The sequence below is a fragment of the Rhinatrema bivittatum genome, chromosome 6 (assembly GCF_901001135.1).
Source record: "Rhinatrema bivittatum chromosome 6, aRhiBiv1.1, whole genome shotgun sequence".
In the NCBI taxonomy this organism is placed as follows: Eukaryota; Metazoa; Chordata; class Amphibia; order Gymnophiona; family Rhinatrematidae; genus Rhinatrema; species Rhinatrema bivittatum.
Genome location: NC_042620.1, coordinates 261,246,945 through 261,264,473, shown reverse-complemented (window position 1 = coordinate 261,264,473; position 17,529 = coordinate 261,246,945). Strand labels below are relative to the sequence as shown.

General features: G+C 49.1%; 2 protein-coding genes across 4 annotated transcripts in view; one reads left to right on the top strand and one right to left on the bottom strand.

Moving 5' to 3' along the window:
- Positions 1-1,724: 1,724 nt before the first annotated feature.
- On the bottom strand, positions 1,725-12,224 carry PAGR1 (PAXIP1 associated glutamate rich protein 1). 3 transcript variants are annotated; one of them, XM_029606991.1, is made up of 5 exons: positions 11,290-11,424; positions 8,699-8,763; positions 8,043-8,419; positions 2,841-2,926; positions 1,725-2,350 (listed from the first exon to the last, which is right to left on the bottom strand). In XM_029606991.1, the coding sequence occupies exons 3-5, from the start codon at positions 8,390-8,392 to the stop codon at positions 2,166-2,168; spliced, it is 621 nt and encodes a 206-aa protein (XP_029462851.1). In that variant the 5' UTR covers positions 8,393-8,419; positions 8,699-8,763; positions 11,290-11,424; the 3' UTR covers positions 1,725-2,165. The 3 variants fall into 3 exon arrangements, with proteins under 3 accessions (XP_029462851.1, XP_029462850.1, XP_029462849.1); XM_029606990.1 differs by lacking the exons at positions 8,699-8,763; positions 11,290-11,424 and adding an exon at positions 12,115-12,224; XM_029606989.1 differs by lacking the exon at positions 8,699-8,763 and having other exon boundaries at positions 11,290-11,428.
- A 112-nt stretch (positions 12,225-12,336) lies between these two features.
- The window catches only part of KIF22 (kinesin family member 22), a 119,559-nt gene continuing 114,366 nt past the window's right edge, over positions 12,337-17,529 (top strand). Inside the window, exon 1 of the mRNA XM_029606988.1 lies at positions 12,337-12,445. The gene's annotated coding sequence lies outside the window, so the exon portion shown is untranslated. The remainder of the gene's footprint in view (positions 12,446-17,529) is intronic.

The following is a 17,529-nucleotide window of genomic DNA, read 5'->3' as shown; positions in this document are numbered from 1 at the left end:
GCCATTGAGTGGGCTAGACTGAAGTCACGGGGATATTCAGGACCGGTAATAGATACACTCCTTAAAGCACGCAAGTTCTCCATATCACTAACTTATATAAGGATCTGGAGAGTATTTGAAGCTTGGTGCGAAGCTAATAGCACCAATCCACATGCCGCTAAGATTCCTATCATTTTGGACTTCCTACAAGATGGTCTTCAGAAGGGTCTGTCCCTCAGTTCCATCAAGGTCCAAGTGGCAGCACTTTCCTGCTACAGTCCCCGGAGTGACGGCAATAGCATCGCCACACACCCAGATGTTTCACACTTCCTGAAAGGTGTCAAACATATTCGTCCGCCACTGAAGTGACCCATACCTCTGTGGAACCTCAACCTAGTTTTGGACTTTCTAGCGGGACACACCTTCAGTCCACTTCGAGGCCTGTCCTTCCATTTGTTAACCTTGAAGATGGTGTTCTGCTGGCTGTTTGCTCTGCACGACGCGTCTCAGAGCTACAAGCACTGTCTTGCCGTGATCCGTTTCTCCGAATCACGCCAGAAGCCATCCATCTTCGCACAGTCCCTTCCTTCTTACCCAAAGTAGTCTCGCACTTCCACCTCAACCAAACTGTCTCTTTACCTACCACAGAAGGTTTGAAGAAGTCAGAAGAAGGTCGAATTCTACGACATCTCGACATCGGCAGGCTACTGTCCAGATACCTGGAAGTGTCCGAAGCAATACGAAAGACGGACCATCTGTTCGTTCTACACAGCGGGAAGAAGCAAGGGGAAGCGGCCTCACGGGCAACTATCGCCCGCTGGGTCAAAGAAGTTATCAAGGCAGCCTACGTAGACGCGGGAAAATCACCGCCTCTACAGGTCAAGGCTCACTCTACCAGAGCGCAAGCAGCCTCTTGGGCAGAAACTCGAATGCTATCGCCTGCTGAGATCTGTAAGGCGGCGACGTGGTCCTCCCTCCATACCTTCTCCAGATTCTACCGTCTGGATGTCCAGGCCAGGGAGGACACCGCATTCGCGAGGGCAATCCTGCATGGACCGCAGGCAGCCTCCCACCAAGTCCAGGAGTAGCTTTTGTACATCCCACTTGTTTTGAGTCCATCTGCTACACGCTAGGAAATGTAGAGATTACTTACCTGATAATCTCGTTTTCTTTAGTGTATGCAGATGGACTCAGCATCCCGCCCGGCTGCAAATATTCATGGGATTTCACAGGCTCAAGGTAAGCCCTGTTTTACTACATAGGGCATCCACCCTGGCGGGTGTCGACGCCTTCCGGTTGAGAATCCTGGCGGTCTCCAGCTACTATCAACCGGTCAGGGTAATCCTGTTTAATTAATCAATCGGTCAGTACTCATAGAGCTATGACAGCTTTGCAAGGAAGATTACTGAATTGCTTCACTTCCTGTGGGGGTATATGTACCCGTGCTGACGTCAGATCCGTCTCCAACTGCTAGCACGAGCACGCTATACCCACTTGTTTTGAGTCCATCTGCATACACTAAGGAAACCGAGATTATCAGGTAAGTAATCTCTACAATAATTCAGTTAGCAAGCGGAAAGAGACCTAAAGATGTAGGCTGTGTGTGTAAGACCGAGTCATGGAAAGCAGGAATACCACAGCTGAAGTGCAGATCTTCACCCGGACCCTAGGCACATATTACACTAATTGAAAGACATCATGAAGACTTGAACATCAGTGCTCGGAGGAAGAACATTTCAAGAAAATAGTGCCCACCTTTTAATCCAAAAAACGATCACTTCAATAAAATACATTAGAACAAAAAAAATGATGACGACTTGGGAACAAGACAAACAGGAGTGGAGCCAAGCCTCAGGTGGACTGGTATTTTGAAGCACTCGAGTCAGCGTTACCACATTACATCTACATTTTCCAGTGTATCACTGATCCCCAGGCTAGGCAGTTGTTTTAAGCACCTGAGGCAATCTGCTTATGCTTCAGAGCCCAACTTCCACATTGGGATCCTCCCAAAAGGAATAGGAGCCACAAACTCAGACACAAATATAAGGAAAGAAACTGGTAGGAATTGCATCAGCTGCATATGCTACTATTTAATAAAGCTAAACTGCATCATTAATAAAGTCCTCCAGGTACACACAGCTCCTGGTGTGGGGAGTCTTGGAGGAGCGGTCGGATCAGTGTTCGGCTCAGTACTTGCGCTGCCGTGGAAAGATGGAAGAAGAGCGCCTCGGGGTAGGGACATGATCAGGTTCCAGGTCAAAGAGGTCCCGTCCTGTCTTCAGAATCTGTTCCTCAATTTTCTTGTGCCTCTTCATGTCCGAAAGGACCTTATCCAGCCGGGCCTCTCGTTTCTGGCTCTTGGCTGAGCTGCCTGTGGATAGAAGTGCCCCAGTCCGACTTGGTTACTCTGGGATTAATGCAACAAGAGTGCAACAAAACCAAACAAACCAGTGCAAGGATAAGATTTATTGGCATAAAACAAAAGATAATGCTGGGGCTGCTCTGCTGGAGAACAAGGGCTTAAGCTCACATAAAGTTGCAATTCGGATTTTAGGAGTAAGACTGCTGTGACAGGAGACTTCCTTGCCAGCATGCAAGCAGAAATAAAGATTCGGTCTCTTTTATAGCCAATGGTGAGAAAAGGGGGCCCGGTTCCAGGGAATCAATGGTGAAGGTTACACAGTCCGTGCTGGTTTAAGCAGTGGGAAAGGAAGTAGGTTCTGCCAGGGGCACAGTTCTGAGCGTTACACGTAAGGTCAGAGGAGTTGTGGGCAGCAGTGGGATTAAAAGAAGATCTCACTACTAGCAGTCTGTATGTTCCCAGACTAATCTACATTACTTGCCTCCTCCCAATCACTTACCTGTTCTTCTCCGGTCAATCAGAGAGTTTTTAGGAGTTACCGGCTCGTCGTCAACATCAAAATCAAACTCAGTTGGAACTTGGGGTCTGCAACACACAATGAAAAGACAGGATGTACACACACACACACATGAATCTGAAAATATTTAACTGACAATTTTCTTCTTAATGAGCATCCAGGATATAAAAGGTATATGGACGTAGGGATTTAATAAATTAGGAGCCACTCTATGGTTCAGCTCCTTCTCCCGGGCTCTCTAGCAAATGCTTGCTTTCCTCAACTAAATACAGATGTAGGACTTCAATTTTTAGGTGTTTATAAATTTACAGAATTCATGTTACAGCTAATTTATAATTAGGGTATCTTTGAGGATATAAAAAATTGGATGTTGCAGTACAGATCCTACTGGCGAGTATGTTTTCTGCTTGAATAAAATGTTTCCATAACATGCATATTGCCATAACAAAACATTTGCACTGCCCCTAGAGAGCAGCACATGCGAACCACCTAGCCCCAGCTCCGTCACGCTAGCTTACCATTCTTAAACTCCCCACCCTTGCTCATTCTGCCCTCTTTCCACCTGCTCTGATGGTTAAGCCATTGGGAACTGCTGTGCAATGGAACCAGCAGGAGGAGGAGAATGGAGGCCCATCAGCTGCTTAAAAATAAAATATAGCCCCCCTCCCCTCCCCAGTCCATATAGCTGAGTTGTCAGCAGTGCAGAAAAGGTACAAGAAGCAGAGCGGAGAAGAGGCGAGGAAGTACTAGGGGTACAGGTATTTATTAAAACAAACATCTTTTAAAATTGTTTGCACCAGGGGTGTTTTCTAAACAGATAACAAGCATGCTTTCAAGAGACTGGTAACTGAGCCACCAAGTGATGTCCCGTCTCTTCTGGGTGGTTAAACGTACTCGTGTAACGATTGCGCGTGTTGTCGCCGTTGACGTTTTAGTCCCCACTGTAGGAGTCGCATGTGTAATCTTGTGTTTGGAACTGTGAAGTTCGCAGCAGCCATGTGTCCCAGAACTCGCAGTATGGTTTGGGCTGTGGCAGATTGTGCACTCTGTAGGGATAGGAGCAAAGAGCACATCACTAGTTTCCTTTCTTCTGGTAGGAATGCCCTGGTCTGACGTGTGTCTAGTCGCACTCCTATGAACTGTAGAATTTGTGAGGGCTGTAAGTTGGATTTTGGATAATTGATGATTAATCCTAGTCGCTGTAAACAGGTTATTGCTATGTTGAGATGCGATTTCAAAAGGATCGGATCCGACGCTACTAGCAGCCAGTCGTCGAGGTAAGGAAATATAGTTAGCCCCTGTAAGCGAAGATGGGCCACCACTATCACCATGCACTTGGTGAATACCCTGGGTGCTGCCGAAAGTCCAAAGGGTAGGACCCTGTATTGGTAATGTTGGTTGTGGTACTGGAAACATAGGTACTGCCAATAGGATATGTGGATTGGAATGTGCGTGTACGCATCCTAGAGGTCTATAGAACACATCCAATCCTTGTGTTGCAGTAAGGGCAGGATGGACTTTAGGGATACCATCTTGAACTTTTCCCGGACTAGGCACTTGTTGAGCTCTCTGAGGTCCAGAATGGGCCGAATGCCCCCGGACTTCTTTGGAATGAGGAAATATGGGGAGTAGAACCCCTGGCCCTTCAATTCCCGAGGGATCCGGTGGATCGCTTTTTGATGAAGAAGGGTGGTCAACTCCTGGGCCAGTTGGGGTTGGAACGGATTTCCCTTTTGCAGGGGAAAGTGTGGAGTGATGGGTTTGGATAGGAAGTGTAACTGATATCCATTTTGAACTATGTCGAGAACCCACTGATCTGTCGTGATGGTTTGCCATGCGGCATAACAAGCGGTTATCCTGCCCGGGGGATTTTCTGGTAAGGAGGGTAGCAGTGGGCTCAAAAAGACTGCGCAGTTTTAGCTGGGACTGCCGTCTGTTGTTGTGGCTGGCGTTGTGCACGTGGTTTGCCCCTCCTCTGTTGTTGAGGAGGATTATTGTTTGTTTGTCTATGGTAGGGTGTATAGGACTGCGTTCTGAAGTTCTGGTAAGTCCTATACGGTCTCCTGGAGAATGGTTGTCTGCGCGAGGAAGGAAAGTATCGTTTCGCAGACATTGGAGCTGTGAGTGATTGAACCGCTAGAGCCTGATCCTTCAGTTTACTAACTATATCGTGCAGACAGTCTCCAAAGAGGTTATCACCCGAACATGGTAAATTAGCTAGTTTTTCATGTAGATTTCTCTAATGGCACTAGCCTTGAGCCATCGCCATAGCTGAAGCTCTTGATGAATTCTCGAATCCTTCATAAACTGCTCTCAGCATATGACGAGTGCACTCTTCCATGTCTGATATCGGGGACGGAATGCCTTCCCCCAATGCCGTGAACATGCCCTTGGTGGCCTGTAGACATTCGTACATGTACTGTACCATGTAGAAATGATGGTGATGGATCAGAGCCGTAAGCATTGCATTCTGATAGACCCGTTTCGCAAAGTCGTCCAGGCATTTATTGTCCTTCCCTGGAGGGGCGGATGCATGCGATTTTGTTTTTCGAGACCTTTGAAGTGCCGACTCTACCACTATGGATTCATGTGGTAACTGAGGGATGGCGTATGTAGAAGGTCTTTGTAGTTTAAATTTCAAGTCAGTCTTCCGAGATACCGCCGGGAAAGCATAGGGGGTATCCCATGACTTTTGTAGTACTCCATGCAACACTGCGTGTGGTGGAAGAGCCGACGGCTCCCCCAGGGCATCGAAAATATTGAGTAACCCAAATGTCTCTGCCCTCGGCTCCGGTAATTTTTGTATATCCAGTTTTAAGATATTACCCATTTTGTCAACAAACTTAGGATACGTGAGATCTTCCGGGGGGGGGAGGGGGGGGGGAGAAATATGGTTCCGCCGGATCAGATGGATAACCTGTAGATGAAGTAGGCGAGGAATGTGCCGATATGGAATCTCTGTGAGGAGAAGGGGAAACTGGATAGATTGGTGGAGAGCGGGATAAAGTGGATGGACTATCCCGTTCAGTTTGTGGTGGAGTGTGTGCAGTCTCTGCTGGGGTAGTAGACTCTGGTGATAGAGTGTACGATGATTGCAGGGATTCAAAGAATCCTGCTAAGGATTGAGTGAGGTCCCAAAAAGCCTTTGAAGTATGCGGTGGCATTGGGGGCCGTTGTGCCAATTGTGTTAACTCCGAAGGGAGAGGATTAGCATCCTTTTCCCGATTCGATTGATCACTCCAGTTCGCTTCATGGTGACCTCTGGACTGCACCGTGCGTGTACTGCTGGGAGACTGAGACGAGGAAATAGGAATAACTCTGTGTGAGGACGAGAAAGAGCGATTAGAACTACTCCTGTAATGGGAGGATGATGAGGAAGAATATTTTCCCATTCTGTGATGTGACCCATGATGCCTCTTAGATTGCCCATGGTCTCGACCAGTGGAGGGCGATGAGTTAGAGTGGTGGCGATGTCTCTTTCTTGTAGAGGAAGCTCTGCTGCCCCTGGAATCCTTGCCCGAACGTGGCGTCCTGCCTGAGTGCTTCTCCGTTCGTGGAGATCTGGCTCGTGGCTTATGCCCCCGTGTATCTCCAATTGATATTGACTGGGCATATTCCGACCTCTGGAGAGGGTCCGCTGTTGTCGGGGCCTGGTGGTCTTGACTGGACTGTTCCTTTTGTTCCGGTCTGACTGGCTCCGGAAGCGGCGTTGTCGATGCAGTTTTAGTCTGCACTGCCCCGCTAGGCTTTACCTTTATGCTGCGCCGCTTAGGGTCCAAGGACCCTTGCTTCGAGGTAGATGTATTCCCCGGCGCCGGATGCCGTGCTGACTGCTCCGATGGTTCGGGTCCGGAAGTAGACTGATTTTTCCCTCTCCGCTTCCATTGTTTTCGGCGCCGATTGCGACGTACTCGGCATAGAGTGTGACTTTTTCGGCGCCGACTGGGTCTCCAGCCCCGGCCGCGACTTCCTCGGCGCCGGCTCCGATGACATCAGCTCTGGCTCCGAGCCCCGCGGTGCCGTCTTTGGCCCTTTATGCGCCGGCTCCGTAGCTGTAGTTCGTTCCGATCGCGGCTTCGGCTCCGTGGCCTTTGAAAGTATCAAGGCCCTTACCGGATTGTCCTGTAGAGGCCTTTGGGAACAGGGCTCAGACAGCTTGAAAGGCCTCTGTTTCCCGTCATCAATTCTTTGGGCCTGAAGACCAGATCCCTGGTCTCCATTGTCTCTGGGTTTCCTTTCAGCCTCACGTACCTTCGGAGACTGAGGGTCCCAGGAAGCCGCTCTCTTCGTAGAGGTCGAAGATTTTGATTTGGGTCCTGGGGAAGAGTGTGTGGTGGATGCCTTGTCTTCTAATGGCAGCTCCAGCCAGCGGTAACTTCTGTGCCGACGAGCTCTGGGTGACATCCTTTCACAATGTTCGCAGTCAGAATGAGGGTGTTCGCGCCCAAGACAGCGGTAGCAGCGATCATGCCCGTCGGTGACAGACATGATCTTACCGCAAGGGCACGGTTTGAAACCAGACTGCTTTAGACATTTTTGACGTTTTCTTCTGAGGAGAAGGATCCGCGTGCGCTCCCGCGCGTGGAAAAAAACAGCCTTAGGAGAACTGTTGACTCCTGCGCGGGAACCCACGCGCAGCCGCAGAGGATCAGAAGATCTTCACTCTGCTGTGAAGCTCCGCCTCCCGGGCCCTGATTGACAGTTCCCATACAGCATGGCTAATTCAGCCCTGCTATCGACGGGAAAAAAAAGTTATCTGCAGAAGGGGGCGACTTGGGACCTAGGAGCCCTGAGAGCACTGGGACAAGCCGTGTTATTTGATTTGCATAGTTTAGGGTACTTCTGAACTGAATAGCATGCATATCAACTCATTTTTATGTGTGCGCTGCCGGGGCCAGAACATGAGGTATTTGAAATACTGCGCTGTTATCTCCGCAAGGTAAAACAGTGTTTATCGTGAGGTGAACCGCCTAATGCAGCTTAGTGAATGAGCCCTTTACATTGTAAGCTCTCGGATACATTATATTCAGGTACTTAGCTTTGAGCTCAAGTTCAGAAAGGGAAATAATTAAATCTAAAATCTAAGGAGACACCTGGCTCCTAGCAATTAAGAACACTGTGGTGTTGTCTTTTTTTCAAAGCCACCCTGTGCTCAGAGTGAAGAACGTTAGGCTGAAGACTCACTGTATTTCTGCTTCCTCCTCAGCCTCAGGTTCCTCGTCCGATCTGTAGTCCTCAGGGTCAGCCTCCGGCGTGGGTGGGCGACGTGGCAGGATCTCCACCTGCAGTGGCAGGGTGCCCTGGCTGGCCAGGAGCTCATAAAGCCGTCTGATCTCCTCCGGGGCAGGCATCCACGTATCAGGGGACTCCAGCTCCTCATCGCTGCAGGCCACACACCAGTCTTCTGGCTCACGCTCCTCCTCCTCCTCTTCTTCTTCTTCCACAGCAAGAGACTCCAAGCCAGCAGTCACCTTGCTGGCCTCAGCTTCCTCTATTGCCTCTTCTGCATCTGAAGATGCAGACTGCATCCTCATGGGGTGGGTAACACAGAGTTAACCTCTCTGTAACAATTACAAAGTTTTCTTTTAATTATTTGAAATGAGAGCAGCCCTAATCAGGACAGACAAAAATGGCATCATGCACTGGTAACTTCTTCTCAGCTCTGATTATATGGGGGGGGGGGGGATGCACCCTCGCACTCATTCCCCCTCCCATCCAAGCACATCTCTGCCTGCCACCCCCGCCCCCCGGTACCTCTTCTTGTTTAATGTTGCAAGTTAAGTGCTTCTTTCCCTTCAGCAGTCAAGCCTGCTGTGCTGCATAAAATCTTCCTGGCTTACCAGACACTGTTGCTTGTCGTCAGTGCCTATCTGCCCACATGCCTTTTATTGGAATGCGCCCTGCTCTGGACAAAAAAAAAAAAAAAAAGTATCCTAAACTGTACTGCCCACATCCTGTGGATGAAGTACGGACCAAACGTCAGAGGTCGACCTTTCGATAAACAAAATGCCTCGATCAAAGGATGCAGCGATCTACAGATCCGCGTGTACTCCCTCCCAGCCTAGAGAAGGGCCAGAAAGAAGAAGAGGAGACAAAGAGTCAGTGTAGTCAGTCTACTCAGCGGGTCACACTGCCCGAAGGCAGAAAGGCATCACTGGCTCAGCCAGTGTCCTTTAGCACATCATCACAGATCCGAGTCACCGAGTGGGGGAATAGAAGAGGTGTGGGAATCATGAGAAAAACAGGCACCTATACACAGAGGTGAAGGGTGTAGGCAGGCAGAGGATGCAGTCGACCGCCCAGTCAGCTGTAAATAGTGGGATGTTGTTCCTCTGCATGGCGACTGTGTGCTCTGCCCGTAAACGGGACCGCACCAAGAAGCACAAGAACAGCTCGCAAGGGGCTGGTACTTCGCTGGCCCGTTTCTCCTCCATGGTGCACCGGATGGTATGCGCCGCCTCTGCCAGGAGATAATTGATGAGGTGGGCTCGCCTTCGCGCTACCGGGTGCCTTTATGCGGCATGGCCATAAACAAGGAGGTGGGGGGAGAAGGACAACCAAAAGTGTAAAAATAAGTTTTTCAGAGATGCAATGAAGGGGGTGAGGCAGGGACAAAACCCCCTGACTGGGGGTGACCTCTCTCAGTGGTTCCGGCCGAGGCTAGCCGATGGCATACCACAGAGGACTCCAAACGGGGTTCTTCAAGGAAGTCCTCCGTGGGGACCGCCGGCCTCCTCGTCATGGAAACCATGCTCCAGGACTTAATTTCTCGATAAAAAGACGGCAGCGACGAGAGGCCGTGTTCGTACCCTCTCGCATTGATCACAAACAGCTGCCAGTCGTACTGCAACCTGCCCACCTGGCGAAAGAAAAAAGCTGCCAGAGGGAGCCATTGGGACGGTGGGTCTGCATACAGGAATCTCTGTAGGGCCTGTAAGTGGAAGGTGTGTGTCTGGCTCTTCTGACACACAAGGCTCTATCCGCCCTCCTCCAACAGAAGAGACAGGATACCCGCAGAGACCCAGTGCCTCTTGCCGGCCCAGAAGAAATCCAGCAAATTTCTCTAGGTCCTGACAAGAAACTCCGCAGGGGGGAGTCAGGGCAGTCAGCTTGTGCCACAGTGGCGGCAGGGCGGGACTCAATATGTACGTCCTAGTTTTCTGTTTCCTCTTACCCCCTGGTTTTTGGGGTCCCCCCTCTATGACAGGGACTCCGGCCGCTGTGATGGTTTCACTTTCCGTCGAAACGGGTAGGGTAGCGACGGCATCTGTCACTGGCGTGGAAGCAGGGACAGCAGTTACCAGCGGGCTAGGGTACCCCCCACCCGGTTGTCATCCACTGTGCCCTCCTCATCAGTCTCGGCAGAGGGAGTAACCACCTGTGCCGGGGCACCTGATAAACCCCCCCCCCCCCCCCGAAATCCCTCCTCGTGCTTCACTCCCTAGCGTAGAAAATAAGCACTGAGGGATAATACTACTTAAGTCTCTGTGCGGCACTAGAGTAAGTGGTGCAGCATTTGGCATGGTGTGAATGATGGGACCTGGTATGGAGAAGGTAGAAATAAGCCTAGAGGCCGGCACCTTGGTCTGCCATGGTGGATGGTACAGCCGAAAAAAGGTCAGGTGTGTTCAGGCCTTTGGACAAGGCCGGTAATGTGAGAGAGGCAGGTGTGGTTGCCCCTTCCCCCATACCCTTGCAAAAAAAGGGTTCCCGGTGCAGGAGGTATGGGGAGCAAGGGGATCAAGTATGGAGTAGGAGTCCCTGCCCCTGCTATGTTAGGCACTGCTGGTGGGATGTGCCCTGAGGTTCTAAGTACCTCAAGAATGGGAGGGAAGGTCGAAAAATCGCTTTCCTCCGCTTTGCTCTTCGGACCTCTCCTTGGCATATTGCCTGCTGGTGGGGAGATACCAAGGAAGAGAGGAAAAAAGTGTCAAGAGAAAAAAAAAAGGAGCACTGGAGAGGGTGTGTGATAGGGAAAGCCAACAGGGGAGGAGAAAAACTAAGGCTTAGAAGGCAGCCTGTTTTGGGGGGGGGGGGGGGGGGGGGTTAGAGAAGCAGGACTGTGAGACCTGTGTTAAAAAGCACACAAGCTGAACCTGCTTCCCTCAGCCGTGCTTGCTTAACCTGTGCAAGCTGTCCTGGGGAGGGGGAAGCTGAAAGAAACAAAAAGAAAACAGCTTACTGCAGCCTAATCAGGGGAGGGGAGGGCCACTCCCGTACACACAGGAGTCCGTGAACAATTAGGGGAAAGAAGGACGCAGGAAAGAAACGCTGGAAACCCACTGGGGGAGGGAACTCAAACCAAGGCAAAAAAAGAAAAAGGTGAGGCAAACCAAGGAACTCCCGACCTGTGCAGTCCCTCTCTTCGGGCTGAGCCCCGCCTGCAGCCCCTCAGAAGGCAAGGAAAAAAAATGTATATTGAGACTCTTACCTTTCTTTGGGTCTAGGAAGGCAGGAAACTAGTAGGCAGGAAAAAAGGCACCCGGAGAGAGCTACAGCAGAAGCAGAGAGGGTTGGGAAGGGGAAGCTGGGCTGCCGTACAAGAGAGAAGTTCAGGAAAGAAAACTTTTCTACTCTGCACCTGGAAGCAAGGACAGGGAGGGAGAAAGTGATGTCTCCGGGTAGACTAAGGAGTGCAAAAGCAGTCCCTCGGAGCTCCACCGAGGGGGGAGTAGGAAGGAAGCTGGAGTCCTGGCCGGTCAAGGAGGCAAGCAAAACCCGGCAGAGCCCGCCCACATGCTCATCTGTCGGTAGTCAGGCCTCATCGGCGCAGCAGCCAATCACAGGAACAGCTGGGCTCGAGTCCCAGCCACAAAACCCCCAAAAATGCCCAATAATAAGCAATCCGCGAATTGGAAAAAACAAACAAAACGCTCTGTTCTAAGTACAGCCTCCGATTGGCTAATGCACCGATACGTCATCACTCTGCGACTGAGGGGCTGCTGCCACAAAAAAAGGGCCAGCAATAAAGAAATAGCTAGCACTTGTCCGCTTACCTGACCGACCAACCAGCTAAAAAAAAAGTTTTCTATACAACGGAGGAAGAAGAAAGTAGCCCAATTGGGCAGGAAATAGCCTAATCTGGCAACAGCCCGCTTCCCAGAATCCCTTACATTGATTCCCTAACCCCCCTCCCCTTCGAACCCCTTTTGATCCCACCCCTCTGCTTCCAGTTCTTATCTTCTTCCCCTCCTCCGAAACGAACAACCAACAGTGTTCCCGTTCCTTGTAGAGACCCAGTCCTTTAGATCAGTACCTCCTCGCCGCTGTACGTAGGCTTTTGTTTCGCTCCCTTGTAAAGGAGCCTCAGCCGCACCGCTTGGCCAGCAAGGAGTTAAAGTAAAATGGCACAAGCGACGTCCTGACGTCATTCTAGCGAGCGTTCCCATTAGCCAGCTGGGTGGTGACGCGCCAAATACAAAAATTTTTTTGTGGGCTTTTTGTTGGTCATTTTATTTTTCTTTTCAAGAAACTTCAGTAGCCGCGGCCTCTGTTGTAACGGTCCACGGATAAAAGTTAACCCCCCCCCCCCCAAAACAAACCAACCCCCAAACAAACAACGAATTAATACAGAAAGTCTGAAGGAGGTAAGAGCGATTTGTTTTCTGTGCTTCCTCGCGCTGCTTTTCCCCCACATCAGGACATTCGGTCTTGTTAACGAGTGCCTAGCCTTAGCCGGGGCGTTTACAATTTTAATGCGTGTTTCACTGGTCTTTACAAGGGGGGCCGATTGCAGGAAAATAGCCCCGGGGATTTTTTTTTTTTCAAAACCAACCCATGGCATATCTGTCGGGCTGCCAACTTTTCTATGGAGCAGGACTGGACACTTGGGGAGAGGGTTAGCCACAGCCATCCTCCTCCCTCTTTTCCTTTCAAATCGAGCGTTGATTTTTTTTTCCTAGGCAGATTCTGTCTGTCTTTAGGGCTCGATTCGACTCTCCTCTTTCTCTACGACTTCCAGGAGGTTAGCGCAATGGGAGAGAGCCAGAGGAGGAGAGTCAAACCGAGCCCCGAAAACAGGGAGGTGATTGGCGTGCTGCTAGGCTGCCACCACTGATTGACCTCTGGCCTTGCCTGACCGGGTTTTACAGTGTCTGGCTACCCTTGTAACTGGACATTACAACAGGCTGCAAAACTGGGCAGTTGGGCCTGCTAGGTATCTGACTCCTTTGTGTTCCCTGCAGCATGTGTTTCAACAGTTCCCAAAAGCATGCTAAACTGACCCTTCAGAGGTATATGGTGATCTGGTACCTGGCAGAGCTAAGCCAAAAAATCTCCAACATAAATTTCAAACTTTTCCAAATAACTAAGTAGTAGAGCATACCCCAGACCAGGAGTGAGCAAAAACAGCTGCAAGCTCCCTTCCTTCCAAACAATCAATTGCTGCTTTTCCTCTTGTTTGGTTATTTATTTTATTTATTTATTTAAATTCTTTTAATATACCGATGCTCAAGACCAGGTCTTATCGTACCGGTTTACCATAAACTAGGGGGTAAACCAGTTAACACTGAAAGCGAGTTACATTACAACAGGGAAAGTGGAACTGGGCTGTTAGAAAAAAGGGATAGATTAACGATTTCTAACTGGAGAGAGCAGTGCATGTAAGCAGAGAGCATGGTAAAAAAATATATACAATTTTATACAGTGGAGTCGATTAGGCAAGTTATATAGGAGCACAGTTAGCAGAAAACAGTTCCTTTGTGCGGCGGAAAGGGGACGCAACCATGGGGTGTTGGTCCGTGTGGGTTACCATAAGGCTTCTTCAAGGATATGCTTGGGCGAACAGCCGTGTTTTTAATTTTTTTCTGAATATGATATGACAATGTTCCTGGCCGAGGTCTGGTGGGAGAGAGTTTCAGTGATGCTGACCGGCCATGGTTAGTGCTAGTTTTTCAATGGCGTTGTGAATAGTGGATTTGTTTGGAGGAACCTGTAGGGCAGAGCTTTCCAAAGTGTGTGTCGGGACACATTAGTGTGTCGCCTATAGTGTGGAGGTGTGTCGCCCGGTCCACAGGGCCGGCGGAAGCAGGGAACTATAGCAGGAAGATCGGCGGGCAGTGGTGGAGCTTACATCACCACGACCCGAAGAAAAGGGTCACTTTCACTCCTCCTCCTTCCTGCCTGTGCAGCCCTGGAAGAAAAACGTTGCCGGAGCCGCATCTGCTGCGTACAGAAGAAGAGCAGCATTAATGGGCCGTTGCGGATCCCACGTCGCGACGGCCAGAGAAGAGGAGGAAACCCGATAGCAGGGCCGCTGCGGATCCCACGTCGCGGCAGCCCGAGAAGAGGAGGAAACCCGATAGCAGGGCCGCTGCAGATCCCATGTCACGGCCAGGGAAGATCAGGGCCTCTGAAGAGCCCATCCTTCGGCAACCCATGCAGAGGGACAGCATGTGCCAGTGAGAGCCTGTGCTTGAGCAAGAGAGCATGTAGGAGTGAGAGAGCCTGTGTGTGTGAGAGTGAGACAGCATGTGCACGAGAGAGACAGTATGTATGTATGTATGAGAGAGAGGCATGTGAGAGTGAGAGCTGTGGATGTGTGAGATTGCATGTGAGTGAGAATGTGTGAGATAGCGTGTGAGAATGAGAACCTGATTGTGTGTTTGAGGGAAGACAGATGGAGAGAAAAGAAATAGAAAAAGAGACCCTGTAAAAGGAATTGGCAAAAAAACAAGAAAGGAAAGGTGGAAAAAAAAGCCTGTGACCAACCGATCAGAAAACTAAGATCAGACAGCAAAGGTAAAAAAAAAAATTACTTTTTAGTGATTGGCACATGTAATCTTTGGGAATGTGCAAGAGTAGCACTTTCTCTATGCCGATCTCACAATGTACGAGATCAGCATGGAGGAAGTGGAAGCCTGCAAATATTTATTATGAGAGAGGTTGTGTTGTGAAACATTTTATTTATGTATATATTTAAGGAAACATACATAAATTGTTGAAATACATTTTGTTCGTTTAACCTTTAACTTCTGGTTTGCTGGTAGACTGAATTACTGTGTCACGAAATTATGTCTGTCTAAAAAGTGTGTCACCAACATGAAAAGTTTGGAAAGCTCTGCTGTAGGGAGTCTCTGTATGCAGATCTGGTTGGTCTTGCTGAGGAGTGTGGTTTGAGGGGTATGGTGAGTTGGAGAGAGGATTGCTGAAATATGGTTTTGTGAATGATGGTCAGTGTCTTGAAGAGAATTCTGTAGCGGATGGGTAGCCAGTGAAGTATTTTTAGAATCGGAGTGATGTGGTCCATACGGCAGGAGTTTGTGAGGATCCTGGCTGCAGCGTTTTGCAGCATCTGAAGAGGTTTGGTAGAAGAGGCCGGGAGACCAAGCAGCAGCGCATTACAATAATCGAGCTTTGAGAATAGTGTGGCTTGAAGGACAGAGAGGTAGTCATGGAAGTGTAGGAGGGGTCTTAACTGTTTTAGGACCTGTAGTTTGTAAAAGCCTTCCCTAGTGGTGGTGGTAATGAATTTTTTAAGGTTCATTCTGGAGTCTAGAATGGCTCCAAGGTCTCTCACTTGATTTACTGATTGAGTATTAGTAGTGTTGGCTAGTGGGGTATTATCATTGGGGGAAATGACCAGCAGTTCAGTCTTGGATGTATTGAGAACGAGGCTGAGGCTTGTGAGAAGGAGGTTGATGGCATGAAGGCAGCTATTCCAATAGTTTAGAGTGTCGGAAATGGGATCCTTGATGGGGATTAGGATCTGCACGTCGTCTGCATAAATGAAGTAAGTGAGGTTGAGGTTATTGAGTAGTTGGCATAGGGGGAGAAGATATATGTTGAATAGGGTCGGCAAGAGCGAGGAACCCTGGGGAACTCCTTGCTTGGCTGCTACAGGGTGAGACTCTTTGTTAATTATTTTTACTTTGTAATACCTGTCGCTTAGAAAGGATTTTAACCAGAGGAGTGCAGAACCTGAGATGCCTATTTCCATCAGACGGTTGATGAGGATTGTGTGGTTAACTGTGTCGAACGCTGCCGAAATGTCTAGCAGAGCTAGCAAGTATGATTGACCTTTGTCGAGGCCCATCAGGAAGTTGTCAGTTAAAGAGAATAGGAGAGATTCTGTGTTTCTGCGTTTCCTGAATCCGAATTGAGATGGGTATAGAATGTCGTGGGCGTCGAGTATTGACCAGTTTTTCCATTAGATTGGCAATGGGGCGGAAATTTATGGGGTTGGATGGGTCCTGGTTAGGTTTTTTTTAGTAATGGTTTCAGAGAGGCTGTTTTTAAAGCGTCCGGGACTGTTCCGTGAGTGAGGGAACAATTTATGATGACGGCCAGAGGTTTGGCGATGGTGTTTGGGATTGTGAGAAGGAATTTGGTCGGGATTTGGTCTATTGGGTGCGATGCAGGCTTCATTTTCTTGATGATAGATTCGATTTCCAAGGCTGATGTAGGATCAAAAGATTCTAGTGACTGTTTGTGTGTCGATTTTTCATATTATATATACAGTGTGTGTGTGTGTGTGTGTGTGTATATATATATATATATATATATATATATATACATACATAATCTCCTGGATTTCTGGTTTAGTATTAATCTTTTTGCCAACCTATTAGCTTTTCAATCAGTTGCCAAGTAATGAGACAATCATTTTGCCAGCCATTGTCAGTTACACTCCACATACTCTTTCAGTCTGAAAGTGCGTATGTGGGTGTCTTTTTCTCTTATGCAGAAAGACGCCCCTCCCCACACACACACACTCTGTGAAACAGAAAAGACACATTTACACACTAAGAATGTGTGGGTGTGTTTGTGTCAGATACATTCCATCGTTGTGTGTGTCTGCTACTTGTGCTCACACAGTGAGTGCTCCCATGCCAATACTGCCTACTACATCATTATGTATTTTGCTTGTTGTCAGCTCTTTCTCAGCCTGTAGCATTCCTCTTCCTCTCCCTCTTCCTCTCCAATTCCTATCCTTTCTTGGCAACCCCACTCTCTAGGAGATTCACTAGTTCCACAGCCAGTTACCAGAATCTTCCCCAAAACTGCCTAGGTGTTTTTGCTTGGCTCCTCTCCCCCCCCCATCCCTTTCTGTCAGGCTGATTCTGCAAGAAGCGTGGGAGAACGGGTGCTCCATGTTGAGTGCCCGCTCTCCCAATGCGCGCCCAGCCACCTCTCCTGAGCACACAATCTCGTATTTAAATGAGGGGCCGCGCTAAAAGGAGGCGCTAGGGGCAATTATGTGCCCCTAATGCCTCCTTTGCCCAGGAGAAGTGGCTCTGGCAGCAGGTTCAGGAAACAGAGATTCAATTTAAAAGTGTCGGATGTCCAAACACGCTGACCGCCATCGCTTAGGAAAACAGGACCATAAGAAGTTGCCATACTGGGTTAGACCAAGAGTCCATCAAGCCCAGCATCCTGTTTCCAACAGTGGCCAATCCAGGCTACAAGTAACTGGCAAGTACCCAGAAACTAAGTATATCCCATGCTACTGATCCTAGTAATAGCAGTGACTATTTTCTAAGTCAACTTGATTAATAGCAGGTAATGGACTTCTCCTCCAAGAACTTATCCAAACCCTTTTTAAACCCAGCTGCACTAACCATATCCCCTGGCAACAAATTCCAGAGTTTAATTGTGCGTTGAGTGAAAGAACTTTCTCCAATTAGTTTTAAATGTGCTACATGCCAACTTCATGGAGTGCCCCCTAGCCCTT